Genomic DNA, 21,432 nt, shown 5'->3' with positions numbered 1-21,432 from the left:
TCCATTGGGGGACACAGGAACCGTGGGACGTACAAAAGCAGTCCCCGGGGTGGGAAAACAATGCAACCCGGAATCAAGCGGACGGCAGAGCCACCGCTGCCTGCAAAACCTTACGCCCTATAGAGGCATCGGCGGAAGCAGAAGTGTGCACTTGGTAAAACTTGGTGAACGTGTGCACCGAAGACCAAGTAGCCGCTTTACACACCTGTAGGGCCGAAGCCCTGTTGAAGACCGCCCAAGAGGCCCCCACAGAGCGAGTTGAGTGAGCCGTGACCTGGAAGGGAGGATCTTTCCCCTTGGAACGATATGCTTCAGAAATCGCGTACCGGATCCACCTGGAGATGGTGGCCTTAGAAGCCGGCAAACCCTTGCGTCGGCCCTCCGGAAGGACAAACAGCGACTCCGACTGTCGGAAACAAGAGGTGGTCGAAAGGTAAACTCGTAAGGCCCGGACCACATCCAGACTGTGGAGAGAACGCTCCTTAGGATGAGACGGAGCAGGGCAGAAGGAAGGAAGAATGATATCCTCGTTCAGATGAAAAGACGAAACCACCTTCAGTTGAAAAGAAGGAACCGGCCGAAGCACTGCCTTGTCTTGATGAAGAATTAGGAAGAGAGGTTGACAAGAAAGAGCTGCCAATTCCGATACCCGTCGGATCGAGGTCACAGCTACCAAAAAGGCGACCTTCCAAGAAAGGAAATGAAGAGAAATGTCGCGGATAGGCTCAAATGGAACAGATTGCAAGACACTCAGAACCAAATTCAAGTCCCAAGGGGGAGTAGGAGACCTGTAGGGAGGAATCTCATGAGCTACCCCTTGAAGGAAAGTGCGAACCGATGAGTCGGAAGCTAGAGGCCGCTGAAAAAGAATAGACAGCGCCGACACTTGGCCCTTGAGAGAACTAAGAGCCAAATGCGTTTCAAGACCCGACTGCAGAAATGCCAGAAGGTTCTGCAGAGAAAAACGAACCGGGGAAAGAGAGCGGGCCTCACACCACCGAAAATAAGCCCGCCAGGTCCTATGGTAGATTCTAGCCGAGGACGGTTTACGCGCCCTGAGCATAGTGCGAATAACCTCAGATGAGAAACCGCGAGCCTTCAATACCGCGGTTTCAACCGCCACGCCGTCAAATGCAGCGGCAGTGAATTGGGGTGGCAAAGAGGACCCTGAGAAAGAAGATCGAGGCAATCTGGCAGCCGAAAGGGCACGTCCGCCACGAGCCGAACCACGTCGGCATACCAAGATCGGCTGGGCCAATCCGGAGCCACTAGGATGGCCAATACGCCTTCCGCCTTGAGTTTCCTGAGCACTCGGGGAAGGAGGAGAAGTGGCGGAAACAGGTACGGGAGAGCGAACCGAGACCAGGGAATGACCAGGGCGTCTGCGGCCAGAGGATCTCTGGACTTTGCCACGAAGGTTGGGACCTGCCGATTTAGGCGGGACGCAAAGAGGTCCACGTCTGGAGTCCCCCAACGACGGCAAATGGACTCTAATACCTCCGGGTGAAGGGACCACTCCCCGGGATCGGGAGAGGAGCGACTTAGAAAGTCCGCTTCCCAGTTGTCCACCACCGGGATGTGGATCGCTGATATGGAGGGAACCATGCACTCTGCCCAGATCAATATCTTGGATACCTCGGTCATGGCCGCGCTGCTGCGAGTGCCTCCTTGGCGGTTTACATACGCCACGGCCGTGGCATTGTCCGACTGAATGCGAACTGGGCGATGCCGAAGAAGAGACTCCCAGTGCTGGAGACAAAGAAAGATTGCCCGGATCTCTAGAACATTGATAGGAAGCCTGGCTTCCTGAGGGGACCACCGGCCCTGGAAAACACCCCCCCCAACCGAGGAGGCTCGCATCCGTTGTAAGAACTAGCCAGTTCAATGGTAGAAACGAGCGGCCGCTCTGAAGGAGGGGAGAGTGGAGCCACCAAAGAAGAGACTGGCAAGTTGAGGTGGGCAGACGGATCCGGTGATCCAAGGACAGGGGGATCCGTCCCAGAGAGACAGAATGGTCCACTGAAGTGGACGGCAATGGAACCGCCGTCATGGCCGCCACCATTCTGCCCAGTACTGCCATGCAGGCATGAATGGACACTAGATGCGGGCGTCTCAGGTGACGAACGCCGGACAGCAGAGCATCAAACCGGAGGCCCAGAAAGACCAGAGACCGGGAGGGAGAAAGTTTGGATTTCTCCTCGCTGATCAGCCACCCGAAGCTGGATAAGTTCAGCAGGGTGATGTGGAGACTTTCCTTGTTCTGGATTCGGGACAGAGCCTTGATAAGCAGGTTGTCCAGGTAAGGAAGGACAGACACCCCCCTGGACCTGAGAATGGCCATGACAGCCGCCAGGACCTTGGTAAAAACCCTGGGGGCTGTGGCCAGGCCGAAGGGCAGAGCCACAAATTGAAAGTGACCCTGCGGAACAGCAAAGCGTAGAAAACGTTGATGAGGAGGAAAAATCGGGATGTGGAGATACGCATCCCGAATGTCCACCGAAGACAGGAATTCGCCCTGATCCATGGATGCCACGATCAACCGTAGCGACTCCATGCGGAAGTGGCGAAGTCAAAGATGTCGATTGAGGAGTTTTAGGTCCAAATTCAGACGGACTGAACCCTCCTTTTTGGGGACAACGAAGGGGTTTGAATAGAAAACCTTGAAACGGGTTCCCGATTTAGCGGGAAATCTGTTGGAACGACTATCCTGCTTCCATGAGGGGCGAAGTTTGAAGGACGGGCCCTGCCTACCCTGCGAGGGGCTCGATTTATCCTGGCGCCCATGGCCCTGGGAACGAAAGGACCGAAAGGAGGTAGACTTACGAAAACCCCCACGAGCCACAGGGCGGTGCACCTTGTTCTGCGGAAGCAAAGAACTTACCGCCCGTAGCCTCGGAAATGATGTCATCTAGCCGTTTCCCAAAAAGGCGACCGCCAGTAAAGGCCATTTCCGTCAGAGACTTCTTGGAAGCCGAATCGGCGTTCCAAGCTTTGAGCCACATAGAGCAACGAATGGCGACTAGATTGCCAGACGCGACGGCCGCACAGCAAGCAGACTCCAATGAAACCTGGTATAAGTATTCACCTGCGTTTGAAACCCGACGAGCAATTTTAGCCAGATCATCCGGAGAGTCCCCGGACAACAGCCCTTGACGAAGCTGAGAAGCACACACCGATAAAGCCTTCGCGACCCAGGTTGAAGAAAAGGCTGGGAGCAGGGAGGATCCCACTGCCTCAAACGCGTATTTGGCTAAATTCTCGACCCGTTTGTCCGCGGGATCCTTAAAGGAAGCGGCATCCGCCAACGGTAGAGTGGTGGATTTGGATAAACGGGAGACTGGGGAGTCCACCGATGGTGGAACGGTCCATTTAGAGATAAGATCCTGAGGGAATGGACACAGAGTCTTTAACCGTTTAGTGCCTTGGACTTCAGGAGCAGGGTCCGAAGGTCCAGGGTCCTGTAGGTGGAAGGTGTCCCTGACTGCAGACACCAAGGTGTCCAACAAGTCAGACATGGAGGACAGCTCTTCAGAATCTGAATGCGGAGCCGGGTCTGAGTCCGCTAGTTCACCCGGAGATCGGGAACGGTGAGTGGAGGCTCCCGATGTAGGTGACCGGGATCTGGAAGGGCGGTTCGGGGAATGAGAACGGTCCCTAGGAGAGCGGTCGCGAGTCCGTTAACGCTGCCTAGGAGCGGGAGACCTGGAGCGCGAGCGGTGCCTGTTTTCAGGAGATGAATCAGGATTAAAAAAACATGGGCGCCTATGGGAGCGTCGACGGTCCGAACACGCCGAACTTGTTTCCCGAGGGGGACGCAAGGAAGACTGCTTTATGGCCATAGCCACCTCCTTGGAAACCTGTGTCAAGTCTGAGCTAGTTTGGGAAAGGGAAGACACCCAAACCGGGGCAGCGTCAGGGACCACAGACACCGAAGGGCCATCTTGGGCAGGGGGAGTAGGGCGTGAGGAAGAGCAGGCAGAACAAGTGGGTTCAGCCGAACCCCCTGAAAATTTAACCTTACACCATGTACAAGCATAGTAAGTGACCAAAGCAGGGGCCGCCTGTCTGAAAGAGGGTTCAAAGCTGGGGGTGGACATTGCCAAGTACAGCTAACTAGTGACAGAAGAAAAACTGGAACAAGCTCACCCAGGTTCCTGACTGACGTCCCTGCAGCTTCAGGAATACGGGACAGCCGGCTGAATAAGCAGAGATGCTGTGGTCGAGAAGGGAGACCCACAGGAGCAGAGTGCAGCAGCGTCTGTGAAGATGGCAGTGCTGGACCCGGAGCGGAGTCACGTGATCCCGACGGGGAGGAGTCACCACGCTCGCGCTAGCACGGGAGAGGCTGAGATAGGCCTGGCGTGCCTGGGCTGCCGCCGGATAGGCCGAACATGCCCTCCCCGTGCGAGCGCTGCGGTCATTGGGCGCGCAGAGAGCGCGAATGAGGGGGCGGAGCTACTCGCGGCCAGGACCAGGCCAATGCCGCGGACTAAAGTAGCGACCTGGCTCCCGGCCGAAATGCCGCCCTGCTGCTGAGAAGCCAGCAGCCGTCTCCCACTGTGGGAACGGCTGCCGGAGATAATAATCGCCGAGACCGCCCACGGAACTGAAAACGGGTAGGTCCCAGACTGGACGGGCGCAAATGTCGCCCGGAGGACCCGGCAGCTGCCTCACCATATGGGGGGACGGCTGCCGGAATGAAGTATGCCGCAGATGCGGCCAGATCCCCCCATAAAAGAGCTCCCCAACCCTGAATAAAGATTCCCCCCATCTTAACCCATGAGGGCCTAGGTTAGGTGATTCCCAAGATTAACCCCTGAGAGGCCCTAGGTTAGGTGGAGTGGGTGGGGGGGGGGTGGGGGGGTACCGGGAACACTCACCTGACTATGGAGGTATACTTACCTCCCTAGAAGTCTGTTCACCAGAAGTCTTCACCAGACTAAGCCCTCTGCATCATGCCAGGCTTCTGTAAGCGGGGCGAGCAGAGACAATAGGCAACCCGGACCCAAGGTACAAACCTGTGCTAGCCGGTGGCGAGGAAGGGTTAACGGACCATACTCTATGGAACCGTGCCCTTCAATCGCATGTGGGGAAACAGGCAGCGCCATGCTCCTGTCGCCCCTACCTAGAAAAAACAAAAAAGAAGAAAAAAATCTAAACACTAACTGTAAAAAATAACAAATAGACCAGGCCTGGAGCAATCCAGGCCCGTGTTGCCTCCTATGACACTAAGCTAAAACTGGGTGTCTCTAAGGCAGTAAGTGGGGTATACCCTGCTGGGAGGGGCTGACTTCTTTTTTGTATGCCTAGTATCAGCCTCCTAGTGGCAGCAAGATATACCCACGGTTCCTGTGTCCCCCAATGGAGCTGAATGAGAAAAAGGCTATAAATGACAATCAGTATAATAATAGTAAAGTTACTTAACTTTTCACCTATATAAAATATTTGTACTCGAAGATTACATTAAAAGTAAATGACACTAACTATTGATAAATGTAGCAGAACAATACCTGATTTCTCTAGACACCACAATAGTGAAGTTGTCTGGTAGATGTCTTTTACAAATAGGACAATCCTTTTTGCCGTTTTTTAACCACTCGCTCACACAAGTCTTGCAGAAAATATGGTTGCAGGGAAGGCAGACTGGCTCATTTGGTTCACTCCGGCAGATTGCACAGAGTTGCATTCCAAACCTAATATATATATATATATATATATATATATATATATATTAGGTTTGGAATGCAACTCTGTGCAATCTGCCGGAGTGAACCAAATGAGCCAGTCTGCCTTCCCTGCAACCATATTTTCTGCAAGACTTGTGTGATATATATATATAAAATTGAGAAAGGTAAGAATATGGAAAGAGAAGAGGGAAGAAACAACAATCCAATCATTTTAAACAGGGCATTCAGAACTGTTTCTAGGTTTAATTTCACAACAATTTAATTCCTGTGTTAGCGTCACAATTATATATCTTGGTTTAGTTGCTTGGTTGGCTTTCTACTAGGGATCGACCGATTATCGGTATGGCCGATTATCGGCCGATAATCACGATTTTGGGCATTATCGGTATCGGCAATTATCTTGCCGATAAGCCGATAATGCCCCGCCCCCCGCACCGCCACCGCCACCCCCTCGACCCGCCGCACCGCACCCCCGACCCACCGCACTGCGTCGCACCCCCTACCTAGGCGGTATACCGGTATGGATTTTTCCCCATACCGCTATACCGGTCGGGCCCCTCCCCCACCCTCCGAGTCAATGAAAAAATTAAATTTACCCGTAATGGGGGTGGTCCAGGCCATCCTTCCTTCCTGTAGTGTCCGGGGGCGTTCCGGGTGGAGGGTGGTCCGGTCCGGACTGTCCTTCTTCTCCCACGGTCTTCTTCTCCACTCCGGGCAGGCTCCGGCCTAGTACGTTGCATAGACGCAGCTACGCCGTGACGTCAGGTGCGTCGCTGCGCACGGGCGTCACTGCGCAGCGGCGTCTATGCAGCGTACTAGGCCGGAGCCTGCCCGGAGTGGAGAAGATGACCGCCGGAGAAGAAGGACGGACCGGACCACCCTCCACCCGGAACGCCCCTGGACACTACATGAACGATGGATGGATGGCCCGGACCACCCTGACAGGTAGGGGAGAGAAGCAGGTGGTGGCGGCGGCGGCCTATGGCCCCGCAAAAGCCACTGCAGATCATTGATTTAAAGTGCCCGCTTTAAATCAATGATCTGCAGCGGTGTCGCAGGGGGTTAAATAGCCGATAACTTATACTGGAATATCGGTATAAGTTATCGGCTATCGGCCCTAACCTGCACCGATTATCGGTATCGGCCCTAAAAAAACGATATCGGTCGATCCCTACTTTCTACCTGTCAAAATTTTTATACTGACATAATTTTATCTAAGGGTTTTACTAAAGACGTCTATGGCTTATCATTATAAAACTGATCAAGCCCTTTGCATGCAAGTTAATGAATTTGCTATTGGCACAAGCTCCATGCCATTGTCCCAATATTTATTTTCAGGTCAGCACATTGATCAACTTTCAGTTTTCTGACACTAAACCACCTAAGCACATTGAGCTTAAATGGGCACTTTCATTAAAAAACAAAAAGTAGAGACACGACAAAAGTCAAGGTCTAAGTGTTCAAACCCCAACAGATCAGTAGACAGAGTAGGGGGATGTGTGCTTTGTGCCATGTAACCAAGACGGTCTCATAGTGCATGTCTACGGGATGTCTTGGTCCCATAGACAAAGAGAGGGAAGAGAAGCGCTCAGCCACATGCTTCTCTCTCCACTTGTTCTAGCGATTGGCCATTGTCTGAAAACCCAGACATATAGTAAAGGGGTACTCCAGGTTTTTCTTTATTTGGCTGTGCTACAGTGGCTGTAAAGTTAGAGTAGATCATAATATAGTGTCTTTACCTTGATGGATGGTCTTGCAATTGTAATGTGATCTTTGCCCCAATGTTTATTTTTATCAGTATACAAAACGAAAGTCGTCTCGGGTTTTCCCAGGTCGCAGTGTGGCCGAGACATTACATCACTAGTCAGGTGTTGAAAGGAACCTGTCTGCTTCAATGGGTAGAACGACCGCTGGTGGAGGGGGGGGGGGGGGGGAGATCATTCTCCACAGCTCTGCAGGGAATTGTAGCTAAGGTGTACTGCAATGGGTGGGTGGCTGATGTGTGCAAGGGAGAAAAGTGAGCTCACACTTCAACTACAAGTCCCAGGATCCCTTGTATGTGAGGGAGAGAACTCCAACAGGAAATAGCCAAGAAAGCAGCAATGTCTGTCAGGTAAGTACTTAAGTCACCTTATTGAGGATAACCCCTTTAAATAAAAAATCACTTTCAGGACTCAAGATGCAAAAGGGTTAAAGGGGTTCTCCCTTGTTTATACTGTTTTTTGTTATTATGTTTGTGTGTTATGTGTGTATAAGTATGTGTTTTTTTTATGTTGTGATTATGTATATATGTATTTTCTTACCTTTTGTGAAGATCCGGAAGCTAGTCCCTTTTTCTTCCAGTGGCTTGCTGTGTACCTCGGCCTCCGCCATGTTGTTTTCGGTACGTGGGATGTCGGGGGGTGTGTTCTTGCTTCTGTCCTTCCTATCTTCTGACGTCCGAGGCGAATCTTTTCTTCCTGTTTCTTCCGTGGCTCAGCAACGAATCTGCGGCCTCTTCCGGCCCATGCGCAGGTAGTTTTTTTTTTTTTTACCAATAACTTTTTTTTTGTCTAATTGACAAACTGCCTGCGCTTGTGCGAAGCTACGCTATTAGCGTAGACCTAACGTACGCTACGCTGTTAGCGTAGCATTTGCATACTAGCGCGTGCGCAGTTTGTCCTTAGACAAAAAAAACGTTATTGATAAAAAAAAAAAAAAAAAACTACCTGCGCATGCGCCGGAAGAGGCCGCAGATTCGTCGCTGAGCCACGGAAGAAACAGGAAGAAAAGATTCGCCTCGGACGTCAGAAGATAGGAAGGACAGAAGCAAGAACACACCCCACGACATCCCACATACCGAAAACAAAATTGCGGAGGCCGAGGTACACAGCAAGCCACTGGAAGAAAAAGGGACCAGCTTCCGGATCTTCACAAAAGGTAAGACAATACATATATACATAATCACAACACACATAAAAAAACCACATACTTATACACACATACATAATAACAAAAAACAGTATAAACAAGGGAGAACCCCTTTAAGACTATTTTTTTTATAGAAATATCTTAATTAAGCAAAACATATAAGAAGTACTACAGTATAATTTTATTCCACATTCAAATACCTTGAAACAGATTCAGAAACTTCATATCTGCACTTGTGAAGAACATCCACCACCGCCATGAAAGGCTTTTGTGACTTTATATCACTGAAGTCCTTCAAGCACTGGGAAGAAAAGCACCAATATCATAATTATGATGATTTCCATTAAACAGCTCATATATAGGTACATATATAGATGGAGATTGGATAGACTACAGAAACATCTTTCAGCAAAATTTTACACTTAGGGTTCCAACTCATGGAAGTTTTTGCCAAAGCAGAAAGCACGATAGAACAAAAACCGGTTTGCTTTCATGGGGCCCATCTGTCATGACAAGGAGAACTCATTCAGATGGGTCCAATGCATTTAATGCTGATTTAATAAAGAATACAGCTGGTGCCTATTTATACGGAGTACATATGATGCACAGTATTAAAGGGGTACTCCGGTGGAAAACTTTTTTTTTTTTTAAATCAACTGGTGCCAGAAAGTTAGAAAGATTTGTAAATTACTTCTATTAAAAAAATCTTAAAGGGTACCTCTCATCAAAAAAACTTTTGATATATTATAGATTAATGTATGCAGAATAAATTTACAATTGCATGTTTTTAAAAAATATGCTTCTTTCTATTTAATTTTCCACTTTGAAGAAATGACCACTAGGGGTCTCCCTACCAGTCCTGGCAGCAAGCATTTCAGACTCATGCTGGAGTCCTAAACACTACGAGCTGCCAGTCTGCTTTGTTCACAAAGGAGAACACTCAGAGCTGCCAGCCTGCTTTGTTCACAGCCTGTTTGGCTGTGAACAAAGCAGGCTGGCAGCTCTGAGTGTTTAGGACTCCGGCATGAGTCAGAAATGCTTGCTGACAGGACTGATCGGGAAAAATACAATAGAAAGAAGCATATTTTTCATTAACATGCTATTGGAAAGTTATTCCACATTCATTAATCTAAAATATATCAAAAGTTTATTTGATGAGAGGTACCCTTTAATACTTACAGTACTTATTAGCTGCTGAATACTACAGAGGAAATTATTTTCTTTTGGGAACACAGTGCTCTCTGCTGACATCACGAGCACAGTGCTCTCTGCTGACATCTCTGTCCATTTTAGGAACTGTCCAGAGCAGCATATGTTTGCTATGGGGATTTTCTCCTACTCTGGACAGTTCCTAAAATAATAGAAGTAATTTACAAATCTGTTTAACTTTCGCACCAGTTGATTTAAAAAAAGAAGTACCCCTTTAAGGAGTGTTGCTGTGTAAGAGGGGGCATGAAAGAGGAGTTTCAAAAACTGTGATTATCTGTTGTGCGGAGTGAATCTGTGGAGTGGGTGCGACTGCCTATAGTCCACATTCATATTTTGGGTAAGTCTTTCTCTCTTGCACATAGTGGGATAACTGTTAGTTTAAACACCCTTTTTCATTTTTTTTTTTTTTCTCTGTTCCACCTCTAGGGGGAGGAGGAGTAGATTGGGCACAGGTGTATAAATCTTAGCTTGGGACTCTTATTGAGAGCTTGCTCTTCTGAGTGTTGCTGTATAAGAGGGGGCGTGAAAGAGGAGTTTCAAAAACAGGAGTTTGAAAGCAGGAGGTTGAGATCGCTGTGAGTGTTAATTTCTGAACCCACAAGGTCTACAAAAAATTTTAAGTGTAATTTTGACTGTCTGTTTTTGCCTATAGATTTGTGAAATCCCCATAACTAGATGGCCTCCATGTTGGAAAATGCAGTCCAATGTACATCCTGTTCAATGTATGCAATCCTTGAACAACAGTTTGAGGGTGCATATTGTTGTGCGAGATGTGTGCTAGTTGTCCGTTTGGAAGCCCAGATCCTGCATCTAGAGGGGCGACTGGCAACAATGAGAAGCATTAACAACATGGAGAGGAGTCTCCTGCTCACTGAGCAGGCACTCTCGGGAATAGAGGTGGGGGAGGACAGTGGGACGGAGTTGCAGGACAGTCAGGCAGTTAGCTGGGTTACAGTTAGAAAGAGGGGTAGGGGAAAAAGTGTCAGGGAGGCTAGTCCTGAACTGGCACACCCCAACAAGTTTGCCCGCTTGGCAGATGAGGGGGATGCCATTACAGAGCTAGCAGAACTGCAGCAGGATACCGCCTCTGACCACCAGGGGGATTTCTGCTCCAGTAAGGAGGGAGGGAGGAGTACAGGGCAGGCCAGACAGGTACTAGTGGTGGGGGATTCAATTATTAGGGGGACAGATAGGGCAATCTGTCACAAAGACCGGGATCGCCGAACAGTGTGTTGTCTGCCTGGCGCACGAGTTCGGCACATCGCGGATCGGGTTGACAGGTTGCTGGGCGGGGCTGGAGAGGACCCAGCAGTGATGGTACATATTGGCACCAATGACAAAGTAAGAGGTAGGTGGAGTGTCCTTAAAAATGATTTCAGGGACTTAGGCCGCAAGCTTAAGGCAAGGACCTCCAAGGTAGTATTTTCTGAAATACTACCAGTACCACGAGCCGCACCAGAGAGGCAGCGGGAGATCAGGGAGGGTAAACAAGTGGCTCAGAAGCTGGTGTAGGAAGGAAGGGTTTGGGTTCATGGAGAACTGGGCTGACTTCACTGTCGGTTACCGGCTCTACCGTAGGGACGGCTGCACCTCAATGGGGAGGGTGCAGCTTTGCTTGGGGAGAAGATGGCTAGAAGGGTGGAGGAGTGTTTAAACTAGGGACTTGGGGGGAGGGAACCTACAGCAAAGAGGGGGAAGATAGTGTAGATAGAGAGGTGGGAATTATAAATGTACCTGGGGGTGGAGCGGAGGGAGGGGTTAGAATAGTTAATAGGAATAGGCTTCATAGGAAAATAAAACTTACACCCTTGAATCCCATTAACCCCAATAACATAAAGGATGGAAATGTAAAGTGTATGTTCACAAATGCCAGAAGCTTAGAAAATAAAATTGGGGAGCTTGAGGCCTTGATACTGGAGGAACATATTGATATAGTTGGGGTCACTGAGACATGGCTGGACTCCTCGCATGACTGGGCTGTCAATCTGCAGGGGTTTACATTGTTTCGCAAGGATAGAATGAACAGAAAAGGTGGTGGAGTCTGACTGTATGTAAGAAGTGGTATGAAAGTCAGGGTGAACGATGCCATAGTGTGTGATGATTCTGAGGAGGTGGAATCAGTGTGGGTAGAATTACAAAAGGAGGGAAATACTGAAAAAATAATACTTGGTGTAATCTACAGACCCCCTAATATCACTGAAGAGATAGAAGGTCGGCTGCATAAACAAATAGAGAGGGCCGTCCGGGCAGGTACAGTGGTAATAATGGGAGATTTTAACTATCCAGATATAGATTGGGGCCGGGGGCTGGCTAAAACTACAAAGGGGCGACAATTCCTAAATTTATTGCAGGATAATTTTATGGGCCAGTTTGTGGAGGACCCAACAAGAAGTGATGCCTTGTTGGATCTGATCATTTCCAACAACGCAGAGATGGTTGGTAATGTAACTGTGCAGGAAAACCTTGGTAATAGCGACCACAATATAGTTACTTTAGACTTAAAATGTAGAAAACAAAGACAGGCGGGGAAGGCAAAAACATATAACTTTAAAAAGGCAAATTTCCCTGGGCTGAGATCTGCACTACAGGACATAGACTGGGGGGAGGTGTTCTCAAATACTGATACAGAAGGTAAATGGGACATCTTTAAATCAACTCTAAATAACTATACAGCTAAATATATACCAAAGGGGAACACATATAAACGATTAAAACTAAATCCTACATGGCTGACAAATGATGTTAAAAGAGCAATAAACAACAATAAAACAGCCTTGAAAAATTTCAAATCTGATGGGTCAGCTATAACATTTAAACAGTACAAAGAGCTTAATAAAATCTGTAAAAATGTAATAAAAACAGCAAAAATTCTAAATGAGAGACAGGTGGCCAAAGAAAGCAAAACTAATCCTAAATATTTTTTTAGATATATAAATGCAAAAAAAAACAAGGACAGAGCATGTAGGACCCCTTAATAATGATAATGGGGAGGTTGTCACGGGCGATCAAGAGAAGGCGGAGCTACTGAATGGGTTCTTTAGTTCTGTATACACTATGGAAGAAGGAGCTGACATTGGACAGGTCAGTGCTGGTAACTCATAATGTAATGTACTGAACTGGCTTAATGTAGAGATGGTACAAGGTAAGTGATATAAATGTAAGCAAATCTCCAGGGCCAGATGGATTGCACCCAAGAGTTCTTAGAGAGGTAAGTTCAGTAATATCTGTACCCCTGTTCATGATATTTAGAGATTCACTGGTGTCTGGTATTGTGCCAAGGGACTGGCGCAAGGCGAATGTGGTGCCAATCTTCAAGAAGGGCTCTAGGTCTTCCCCAGGAAACTATAGACCGGTAAGTTTAACATGCATTGCGGGTAAATTGTTTGAAGGACTTATACGGGATTACATACAGGAATACATAGGGGAGAATTGTATTATAAGTGATAGCCAGCATGGGTTTACTAAGGATAGAAGTTGTCAAACCAATCTGATTTGCTTTTATGAAGAGGTGAGTAGAAGCCTTGACAGAGGAATGGCTGTGGATATAGTGTTTCTGGATTTTGCTAAAGCATTTGATACTGTCCCTCATAGACGTCTGACAGGTAAGTTAAGGTCTTTGGGTTTGGAAATTTTAGTTTGTAACTGGATTGAACACTGGCTCATGGATCGTACCCAGAGAGTGGTGGTCAATGATTTGTACTCTGATTGGTCCCCGGTAATTAGTGGTGTACCCCAAGGTTCAGTACTGGGCCCGCTGTTGTTTAATTTATTTACCAATGATATAGAGGATGGTATTAACAGCTCTGTTTCTATCTTTGCAGATGACACCAAGCTTTGTAGCACGGTACAGTCTATAGAGGATGTGTATAGGTTACAAGATGACTTGGATAGACTAAGTGTCTGGGCATCCACTTGGCAAATGAGGTTCAATGTGGATAAATGTAAAGTTATGCATCTGGGTACTAATAACCTGCATGCGTCGTATGTCTTAGGGGGGATTAAACTGGCAGAGTCACTGGTAGAGAAGGATCTGGGTATACTTGTAGATCACAGACTATAGAATAGCATGCAATGTCAGGCTGCTGCTTCCAAAGCCAGCAGGATATTGTCATGTATCATAAGAGGCATGGACTCAAGGGACAGGGACATAATACTCCCCCTTTATAAAGCATTGGTACGGCCTCACCTGGAATATGCTGTTCAGTTTTGGTCGCCTGTACATAAAAGGGACACTGTGGAGCTGGAAAGGGTGCAGAGACGCGCAACTAAACTAATATGGGGCATGGAACATCTTAGCTATGAGGAGCGATTAAAGGAGTTACAATTGTTTAGTCATGAGAAGAGACGTTTAAGGGGGGATATGATAAACGTATATAAGTATATTAATGGCCCATACAAAAAATATGGAGAAAAACTGTTCCAGGTTAAACCCCCCCCCAAAGGACGAGGGGGCACTCCCTCCGTCTGGAGAAGAAAAAGTTTAGTCTCAAGGGGCGACACGCCTTCTTTACCATGAGAACTGTGAACTTATGGAACAGTCTACCTCAGGAACTGGTCACAGCAGGAAAAATTAACAGCTTTAAAACAGGATTAGATACATTCCTGGAACAAAATAACATTAATGCTTATGAAGAAATATAAAATCCCATCCCTTCCCCAATATCGCGCCGCACCCCTACCCCTTAATTCCCTGGTTGAACTTGATGGACATATGTCTTTTTTCGACCGTACTAACTATGTAACCATGTAACTATGCAGTAATGCAGTGTATATTGTATAGCTATTCAATGCTTGCATACAGACCACAAAGGTTCTGCCACATTTAAAAGGGCACTCTCATTAAAAAAATTTTTGCTATTGCACTCCTTATGGTAAATAAAAAATCTTTCTTATGTGCTTTGTTTAAAAAAATGAAGTTTTCTATGTTTTATTTGTGTTTAAAAGAAGCTGCCACTAGGTGTCTCCCCACTTGTCCAGAGCACATTTCCCCACATCTCTTGCACAGACGTTGGACTCCTGCTGGCCTGGCAGAAGTCCAAAATAAGGAAATGCTGAGGGGGGGGGTGCAGCCTTAGCCAATCATAGCTCATCTCACACACTGAACTGCTCTGGACTGTGTGTAGAAGAGTGAGGGAGGAAGTTCTCCCCTGTATGGCTTCAGATAATGTCACACCTGCTGGGGAACGCCCCTTCCCAGTCTGATAATCTGACTGAGACTGAGAAGAAAATACAGAGCAATATCAAGGTAGAAAACTAAAACAATAGTAAAAATAAAGGCAGGGGGTGGTTTATCATGTTGGGGGCAGTGATCTGGGAGGATTATAACATTTAACAAGATGTTGCTTATACAATGCTGGTGACTAGTTTTCACATAGCCAGGGTTAATCATATACCTAGGTTTTAATAGGCATGTTTGTTAAAACAAGAACATTTTATGAATATTAATAAAGTTACATTTGATTGGATAACATTTCATGGCAGTATTTTATTCTGGTAATACGAAAAATAAATGTTTTACCCGTCCAAGAAATTGTGTATGTCCCATTATGATTTGTCTCATCTGTTGATCTTGAAGATACTCATCTACTAGCATATGTTCCATAAACAGCTCCATGGAAAACACACAATTCCAGCCCGACCTGTGAAGGTATAAGTGGTAAAATGTACTAAATCAAATCAGACATATGTGTGATCATTTTCCCAACCTTTGATAGAGTCCATACTGACACCTCTTCTACTAGATATAACAGTTTTTGTATTATATAGCACTCCAATGTGAGCTAGTAGATTCAAACCATGGTGCAGATATGGGGGACATTTATCACTGCTGCTTTGGTAAGTGAGTTCTGTAGTAATTTTTTATTTTTTGCTTTAGTTTTGCTTATGTGTGACATATTTATCATACTAACACAGGGGGTTGATAAATTTGGCTCACATTAGCAAACACCAATAAATCAATCACTTTAACCTGTCCAGGACACAGTTTGTACAGGTACGCCCGTGCGTTCTGGGATTTAACAGGTTTTAAACCATTCTCATGAGCAGAGAAAGGTTTAAACTTGGCGAGTCCTGGTTGCTCCGGACAATCACCGCCATAAAAGCCAGGCACCGCCATAAAAGTTGATTGCGGCATCTAGAATGCGGGGTTAATGGTGCCGGTAGCTCATTGGAGCTGATCGGGACATCCATGGCGACATCGCCCCTTTTCCCATTTTTGAAATAAAATTATGCAATAAAAAATAAAAATAATCATATGTGGTACCGCTGTGTGCGTAAATGTCCAAACTATTAAAATATAAGGTTAGCTAAACCACACTGTTGATGGCGTACAAGTAAAAAAAAAAAAAAAACAAAGTCCAAAACTGTGCATTTTTGGTCACTTCATATACCATAAAAAATATATAAAAAGCTATCAAAAAGTCCCAACAAAACAAAAATGGTACTGATGAAAACTACAGACCACGGCTTAAAAAATTAGCCCTCATATAGCAGAAAAAAATAAAAAAAAGTTATAGGGCTCAGAAGATCACAATTTTAAACATACTAATTTTGGTGCATGTAGTTATAATTTTTTTTAAAGTAGTAAAATAAAACCTAAATAAATTGGGTAGCCTTGTGACCAACAGAATAAAGATAAGGTGTCATTTTTACAGAAAATGGCATTGTGTAGAAACGGAAGCCCCCAAAATTTACAAAATGGTGTTTGTTTGTTTTTTCAATTTCACCCCACAAATATATTTTTTTGGGTTTGGCGGTAGATGTTGTCATTAAATGTAATTGTAAAGTATAATTGATGGTGCAAAAAATATGGATCTGTAGGTGCAAAATTGAAAGCATTATGATTTTTAAGGAAAAAACTAAAGTGCAAAAACGAAAATCAGCCTGGTCCTTAAAGGACAACTGCAGTTGTCCTTTAAGGTCAAAATGGGCTTCGTCCTTAAGGGGTTAAAACACCACTTCTTTTAGCACACATAAGCGAAAACCAAGAAATGACTTTGTAACACCACCTCCTCTCCTCTGGTACTTTTCTGCTCTAAAGTTGCAGCTGTGTTAAAAATTGTGATATATATATATATATATATATATATATATATAAAGGGTGGGCCATTTATATGGATACACCTTAATAAAATGGGAATGGTTGGTGATATTAACTTCCTGTTTGTGGCACATTAGCATATGTTAGGGGGGAAACTTTTCAAGATGGGTGGTGACCATGGCGGCCATTTTGAATCCAACTTTAGTTTTTTCAATAGGAAGAGGGTCATGTGACACATCAAACTTATTGGGAATTTAACAAGAAAAACAATGATGTGCTTGGTTTTAAAGTAACTTTATTCTTTCATGAGTTATTTACAAGTTTCTCTTTGTTTACAGCCATTGACATGTCGTCGAGGTTAACACGTGATAGAAATTGTGTTGATGTCTGGTGAATGCAGTAACCGGGTCATTGCAGCAGATTTCAATGCAAGACACCCTACGAGACCACCCATCTCCCATGCTACAGTTAGCAAACTGCTTGCTATATTTTGTTAAACTGGTTCAGTGTTGGATTTGCCAAAATGTGGAAGCATGAAATCTGTCACTAATGAAGAAACATCAGTGGATGTCCTAGCTTCATTCAGCGCCCACAGCGTAGCACTCGCCGCATGTCACTAGAGAGTGGCATTAGTCGAACATCCCTTCAGCAGATATTAGCTACTCACAAATGGCACCCTTACAAAAACCAGCTACTGCAGCATCTCAACGAGGATGACCCAGATCGGCAAACTGAATTTGCAGAATGGGCAAAACAAAAATTGGAACAGGACCCTCAGTTTAAGCAGAAGATTTTGTTCAGTGATGAGGCAAACTTTTATGTGAATGGTGAAGTTAACAAACAAAACCATCGCTATTAGTCAGACACTAACCCACATTGGATAGATCCCTCCAAGACGGTTGGAACACAAAAATTGATGGTATGGTGTGGTATATGGGGTACAAAGATAGTGGGGCCATTCTTCATCAATGGAAACCTCAAGGCCACTGGATATGCGAAATTGCTACATGATGATGTGTTTCCCTCTTTATGCACTGAAGCTGACACGTTCCCTGAGTTTTTCCAGCAAGATGGTGCACCACTACATTATGGGTGTCAGGTCCGAGCATTCCTAGATGAACAGTTTCCTGGAAAGTGGATTGGTCGTTGTGGGCCAGTTGAATGGCCCCCAAGGTCTCCCGATCTGACCCCCTTAGACTTTTATCTTTGGGGTCATCTGAAGGCAATTGTCTATGCTGTGAAGATACGAGATGTCCTGTAACTACGGATACTGGAAGCCTGTGCTAGCATTTCTCCTGCGGTGTTGCTATCAGTGTGTGAAGAGTGGGAGAAGAGGCTTGCATTGACAATCCAACACAATGGGCAGCACATTGAACACATTTTATAAGTGGTCAGAAGCTTGTAAATAACCCATGAAAGAATAAAGTTACGTTAAAACCAAGCACACCATTGTTTTTCTTGTGAAATTCCCAATAAGTTTGATGTATCACATGACCCTCTTCCTATTGAAAAAACAAAAGTTGGATTCAAAATGGCCACCATGGTCACCTATCTTGAAAAGTTTCCCCCCTCACATATACTAATGTGCCACAAACAGGAAGTTAATATCACCAACCATTCCCATTTTATTAAGGTGTATCCATATAAATAGCTCACCCTGTGTATATATACAAAAAAGAAGCACTTTTTGATCAAAACGTGTCCCCCATCCACCACGTGGAGGTGGCATCATTTCGGATGGGACCCGAACACTCATTTCACTCAGCTCTGCTGGGCATATGGCCCCTGACTGGGTGACATGTTGGATATACAGTGATCCCTCAACTTACGAGGCCTCAACATACAATATTTTCAACATACAATGGTCTTTTCTGGACCATTGTACCTTGAAACTAGACTCAACATACAATGCTATGGACCTTCCAGATCTGCAAAACATATCAATATCTGGAAGAACCGACCAATTAGAATGGGCCTTTTACTGGTAAAACCCCTGTATTACTGAAGTGCATGCACTGATTGCCCGTCTTGTAGCGCCTCACTACAGTACAGGGAGGTACTACATGTTCTGTATTACTCTTTACCTGTGCCACAGTTAGTTGCTCCAGGTGAGTGCAGCTCCATGTAACTTTTTTAGGACATTGGCCCTCATTTACTATTGCAAACCCGGCATGTTTTGTCGGGTTGTGTGCCAGATTTTGGCGCATTGTGCCAGAAATTCTGTCTGCGCTAGAATTTGCCGTAGAATTTAAATAAACCCGACTAACTCTCCATTTTGCTAAGAAAACCCAAAAAGGGGCGTGGCTGTCAGGAAAAGGGGGCGTTGTCACAAAAAAGGGGCGTGTTCCTGACAAAAGTTGGGGTGTTAAGGCTCACTATACCCCTTGTTACGTTCCGAGAGGGGTGCAGTCAGAACCGCTATAAAATCAGCCACCCCTGTGCAAATCACCAATTTAGGCCTCAAATGTACATAGTGCGCTCTCACTCCTGAGCCTTGTTGTGCGCCCGCAGAGCATTTTACGCCCACATATGGGGTATTTTTGTACTCAATTGCGTTACAAATTTTGGGGGTCTATTTTTCCTTTTACCCCTTATGAAAATAAAAAGTATGAGGCAACACCAGCATGTTCGTGTAAAAAAAAAAAAAAAAAAAAGCCCCCCAAAATTTGTAACACAATTGCTCCCAAGTACGGAAATACCCCATATGTGGCCCTAAACTGTTTCCTTGAAATACGACAGGGCGCCGAAGTGAGAGAGCGCCATGCGCATTTGAGGACTAAATTAAAGATTGCATAGGGGTGGACATAGAAGTATTCTATGCCAGTGATTCCCAAACAGGGTGCCTCCAGCTGTTGCTAAACTCCTAGCATGCCTGGACAGTCAGTAGCTGTCCGGAAATGCGGGGAGTTGTTGTTTTGCAACAGCTGAGGCTCCGTTTTGGAAACACTGCCGTACGATACGTTTTTCATTTTTATTGGGGGGGGGGGGGGGGGGGGGTCAGTGTAAGGGCATATATATGTAGTGTTTTACCCTTTATTATGTGTTAGTGTAGTGTAGTGTTTTTAAGGTACATTCACACAGGCGGGGGTTTACGATGACTTTCCTGCTAGGAGTTTGCCACGGTTTAGAAACCACCGCACAGTGATCTCCAAACTGTGGCCCGCTAGATGTTGCAAAACTACAAATCCCAGGATGCCCAGACAGCAAACTGCTGTGTGGGCATGCTTGGAGTTGTAGTTTGCAAGATCTAGAGGGCCAGAGTTTAGAGACCAATGCACAGTGATCTCCAAACTGTAGCCCTCCAGATGTTGCTAGGCAACTCACCGGCTTCCATAGTCTGCACCAGGGAGCCAGCAGCACGTCATCGCTGCCGCCACCGCCGATGGTAATTGACCTCCGGCGCCGGTCACAGGACAGTTCCCCCTTTCTGCCTGGACTACTGTGGGTGGGCTGAACGGAGGAACTGAACTTTAGTCCCCCCGCCCCCAATCTGCTATTGGTCGGTCGCTTCTGGCTAACTAATAGCAGGGATAGGAGGGGTGGCACCCCTGCCACCTCACTCCTAACCCTTCAGGGGGATCATTGGTGTCTTGGACAGCCCCGATCCCCCTTATTTCCCGGATCACCGGAGACCTGTGTGACCCCGAATCACCGCAGATCGCAGGTCTGATCCCCGACATGGGGGGTCTTAGGACCCCCCTGGGAATTGTCACGGGATACCTGCTGACATCTGCAGCAGGCATCCCGGTCCCCGCCACGGCGCGGTGGGGACCGAAATTTCCACGGGCATACAGGTACGCCCTGGATCCTTAAGTACCAGGGAGTGAGGGCGTACCTGTACGCCCTGGGTCCCTAAGTGGTTAAAGTACTGTCCCGTATAATATAGGTACCTTTAATGTAAACCCAAATAGCACAAACCCAATGTTTTTCAACCTAATTCTTGTGGGAGAGAAAAAGCAACATATTCAGGTCGGGCTGTGTTGTGATAAGGAAACTTTAGGCCAAAAAAAAAGAAAGTGCCGTTGCTTTGCGCAGGGGGGGGGGAGGGGTAGATGAACACACAAAAAGGGTTAAAAATAGAAGGAGTGTCACTTTGTAGGAGGGGGCATGGCTTTGAGAGAAGTGCGTGGCTTGCAAGAAGACCAATGCACAATAAAGGATCAAAATATAAGGAGCTTGTGGAGTAAGGTGGGGCTAAGCGGTGATTAAGAGCTTGTTGTTTTTCGGCCTTAAGCCCAAACATAAAAAAGCTGAAAATAGAAGGGGTGTGGCTTGTGGGAGGGGCACAGCTTTTGGTAGCAGCGTTGATTGCAAGCTGGACTGACGCACTTAGCCGGAGATGCAGAGCTTGTGGAGTAAGGTACGGGAAATTCCATATTATAATGGAGAAGATTTATCAAAACCTGTCCAGAGGAAAAGTTGCTGAGTTGCCCATAGCAACCAATCAGATTGCTTCTTTCATTTTTGAAAAGGCCTCTGAAAAATGAAAGAATCAATCTGATTGGTTGCTACTTTTCCTCTGGACAGGTTTTGATAAATATATAGGACTTTCATGGGACCTCACACAAAATCCCCCCCTCAAGTAAA

At 46.2% G+C, this 21,432-nt stretch overlaps 1 protein-coding gene across 8 annotated transcripts in view; it reads right to left on the bottom strand.

The window, feature by feature from the left end:
* Nucleotides 1–21,432, bottom strand: part of RNF213 (ring finger protein 213) — a 327,147-nt gene that overhangs the window by 65,975 nt on the left and 239,740 nt on the right. For 7 of the 8 annotated variants that reach the window (XM_056516951.1, XM_056516949.1, XM_056516950.1 and 4 more), the window contains 3 exons: nucleotides 15,325–15,445; nucleotides 8,798–8,898; nucleotides 5,511–5,693 (listed from right to left, as the gene is read on the bottom strand). In XM_056516951.1, coding sequence (XP_056372926.1) covers nucleotides 5,511–5,693; nucleotides 8,798–8,898; nucleotides 15,325–15,445 — 405 coding nt within the window. The remainder of the gene's footprint in view (nucleotides 1–5,510; nucleotides 5,694–8,797; nucleotides 8,899–15,324; nucleotides 15,446–21,432) is intronic. The other variant, XM_056516955.1, reaches the window with a different exon arrangement.

This window comes from Hyla sarda, chromosome 4 (assembly GCF_029499605.1).
Source record: "Hyla sarda isolate aHylSar1 chromosome 4, aHylSar1.hap1, whole genome shotgun sequence".
NCBI classification, from domain to species: domain Eukaryota; kingdom Metazoa; phylum Chordata; class Amphibia; order Anura; family Hylidae; genus Hyla; species Hyla sarda.
Note: the sequence above shows the minus strand (reverse complement) of the source record. Positions and strands in the feature narration are given on the sequence as shown.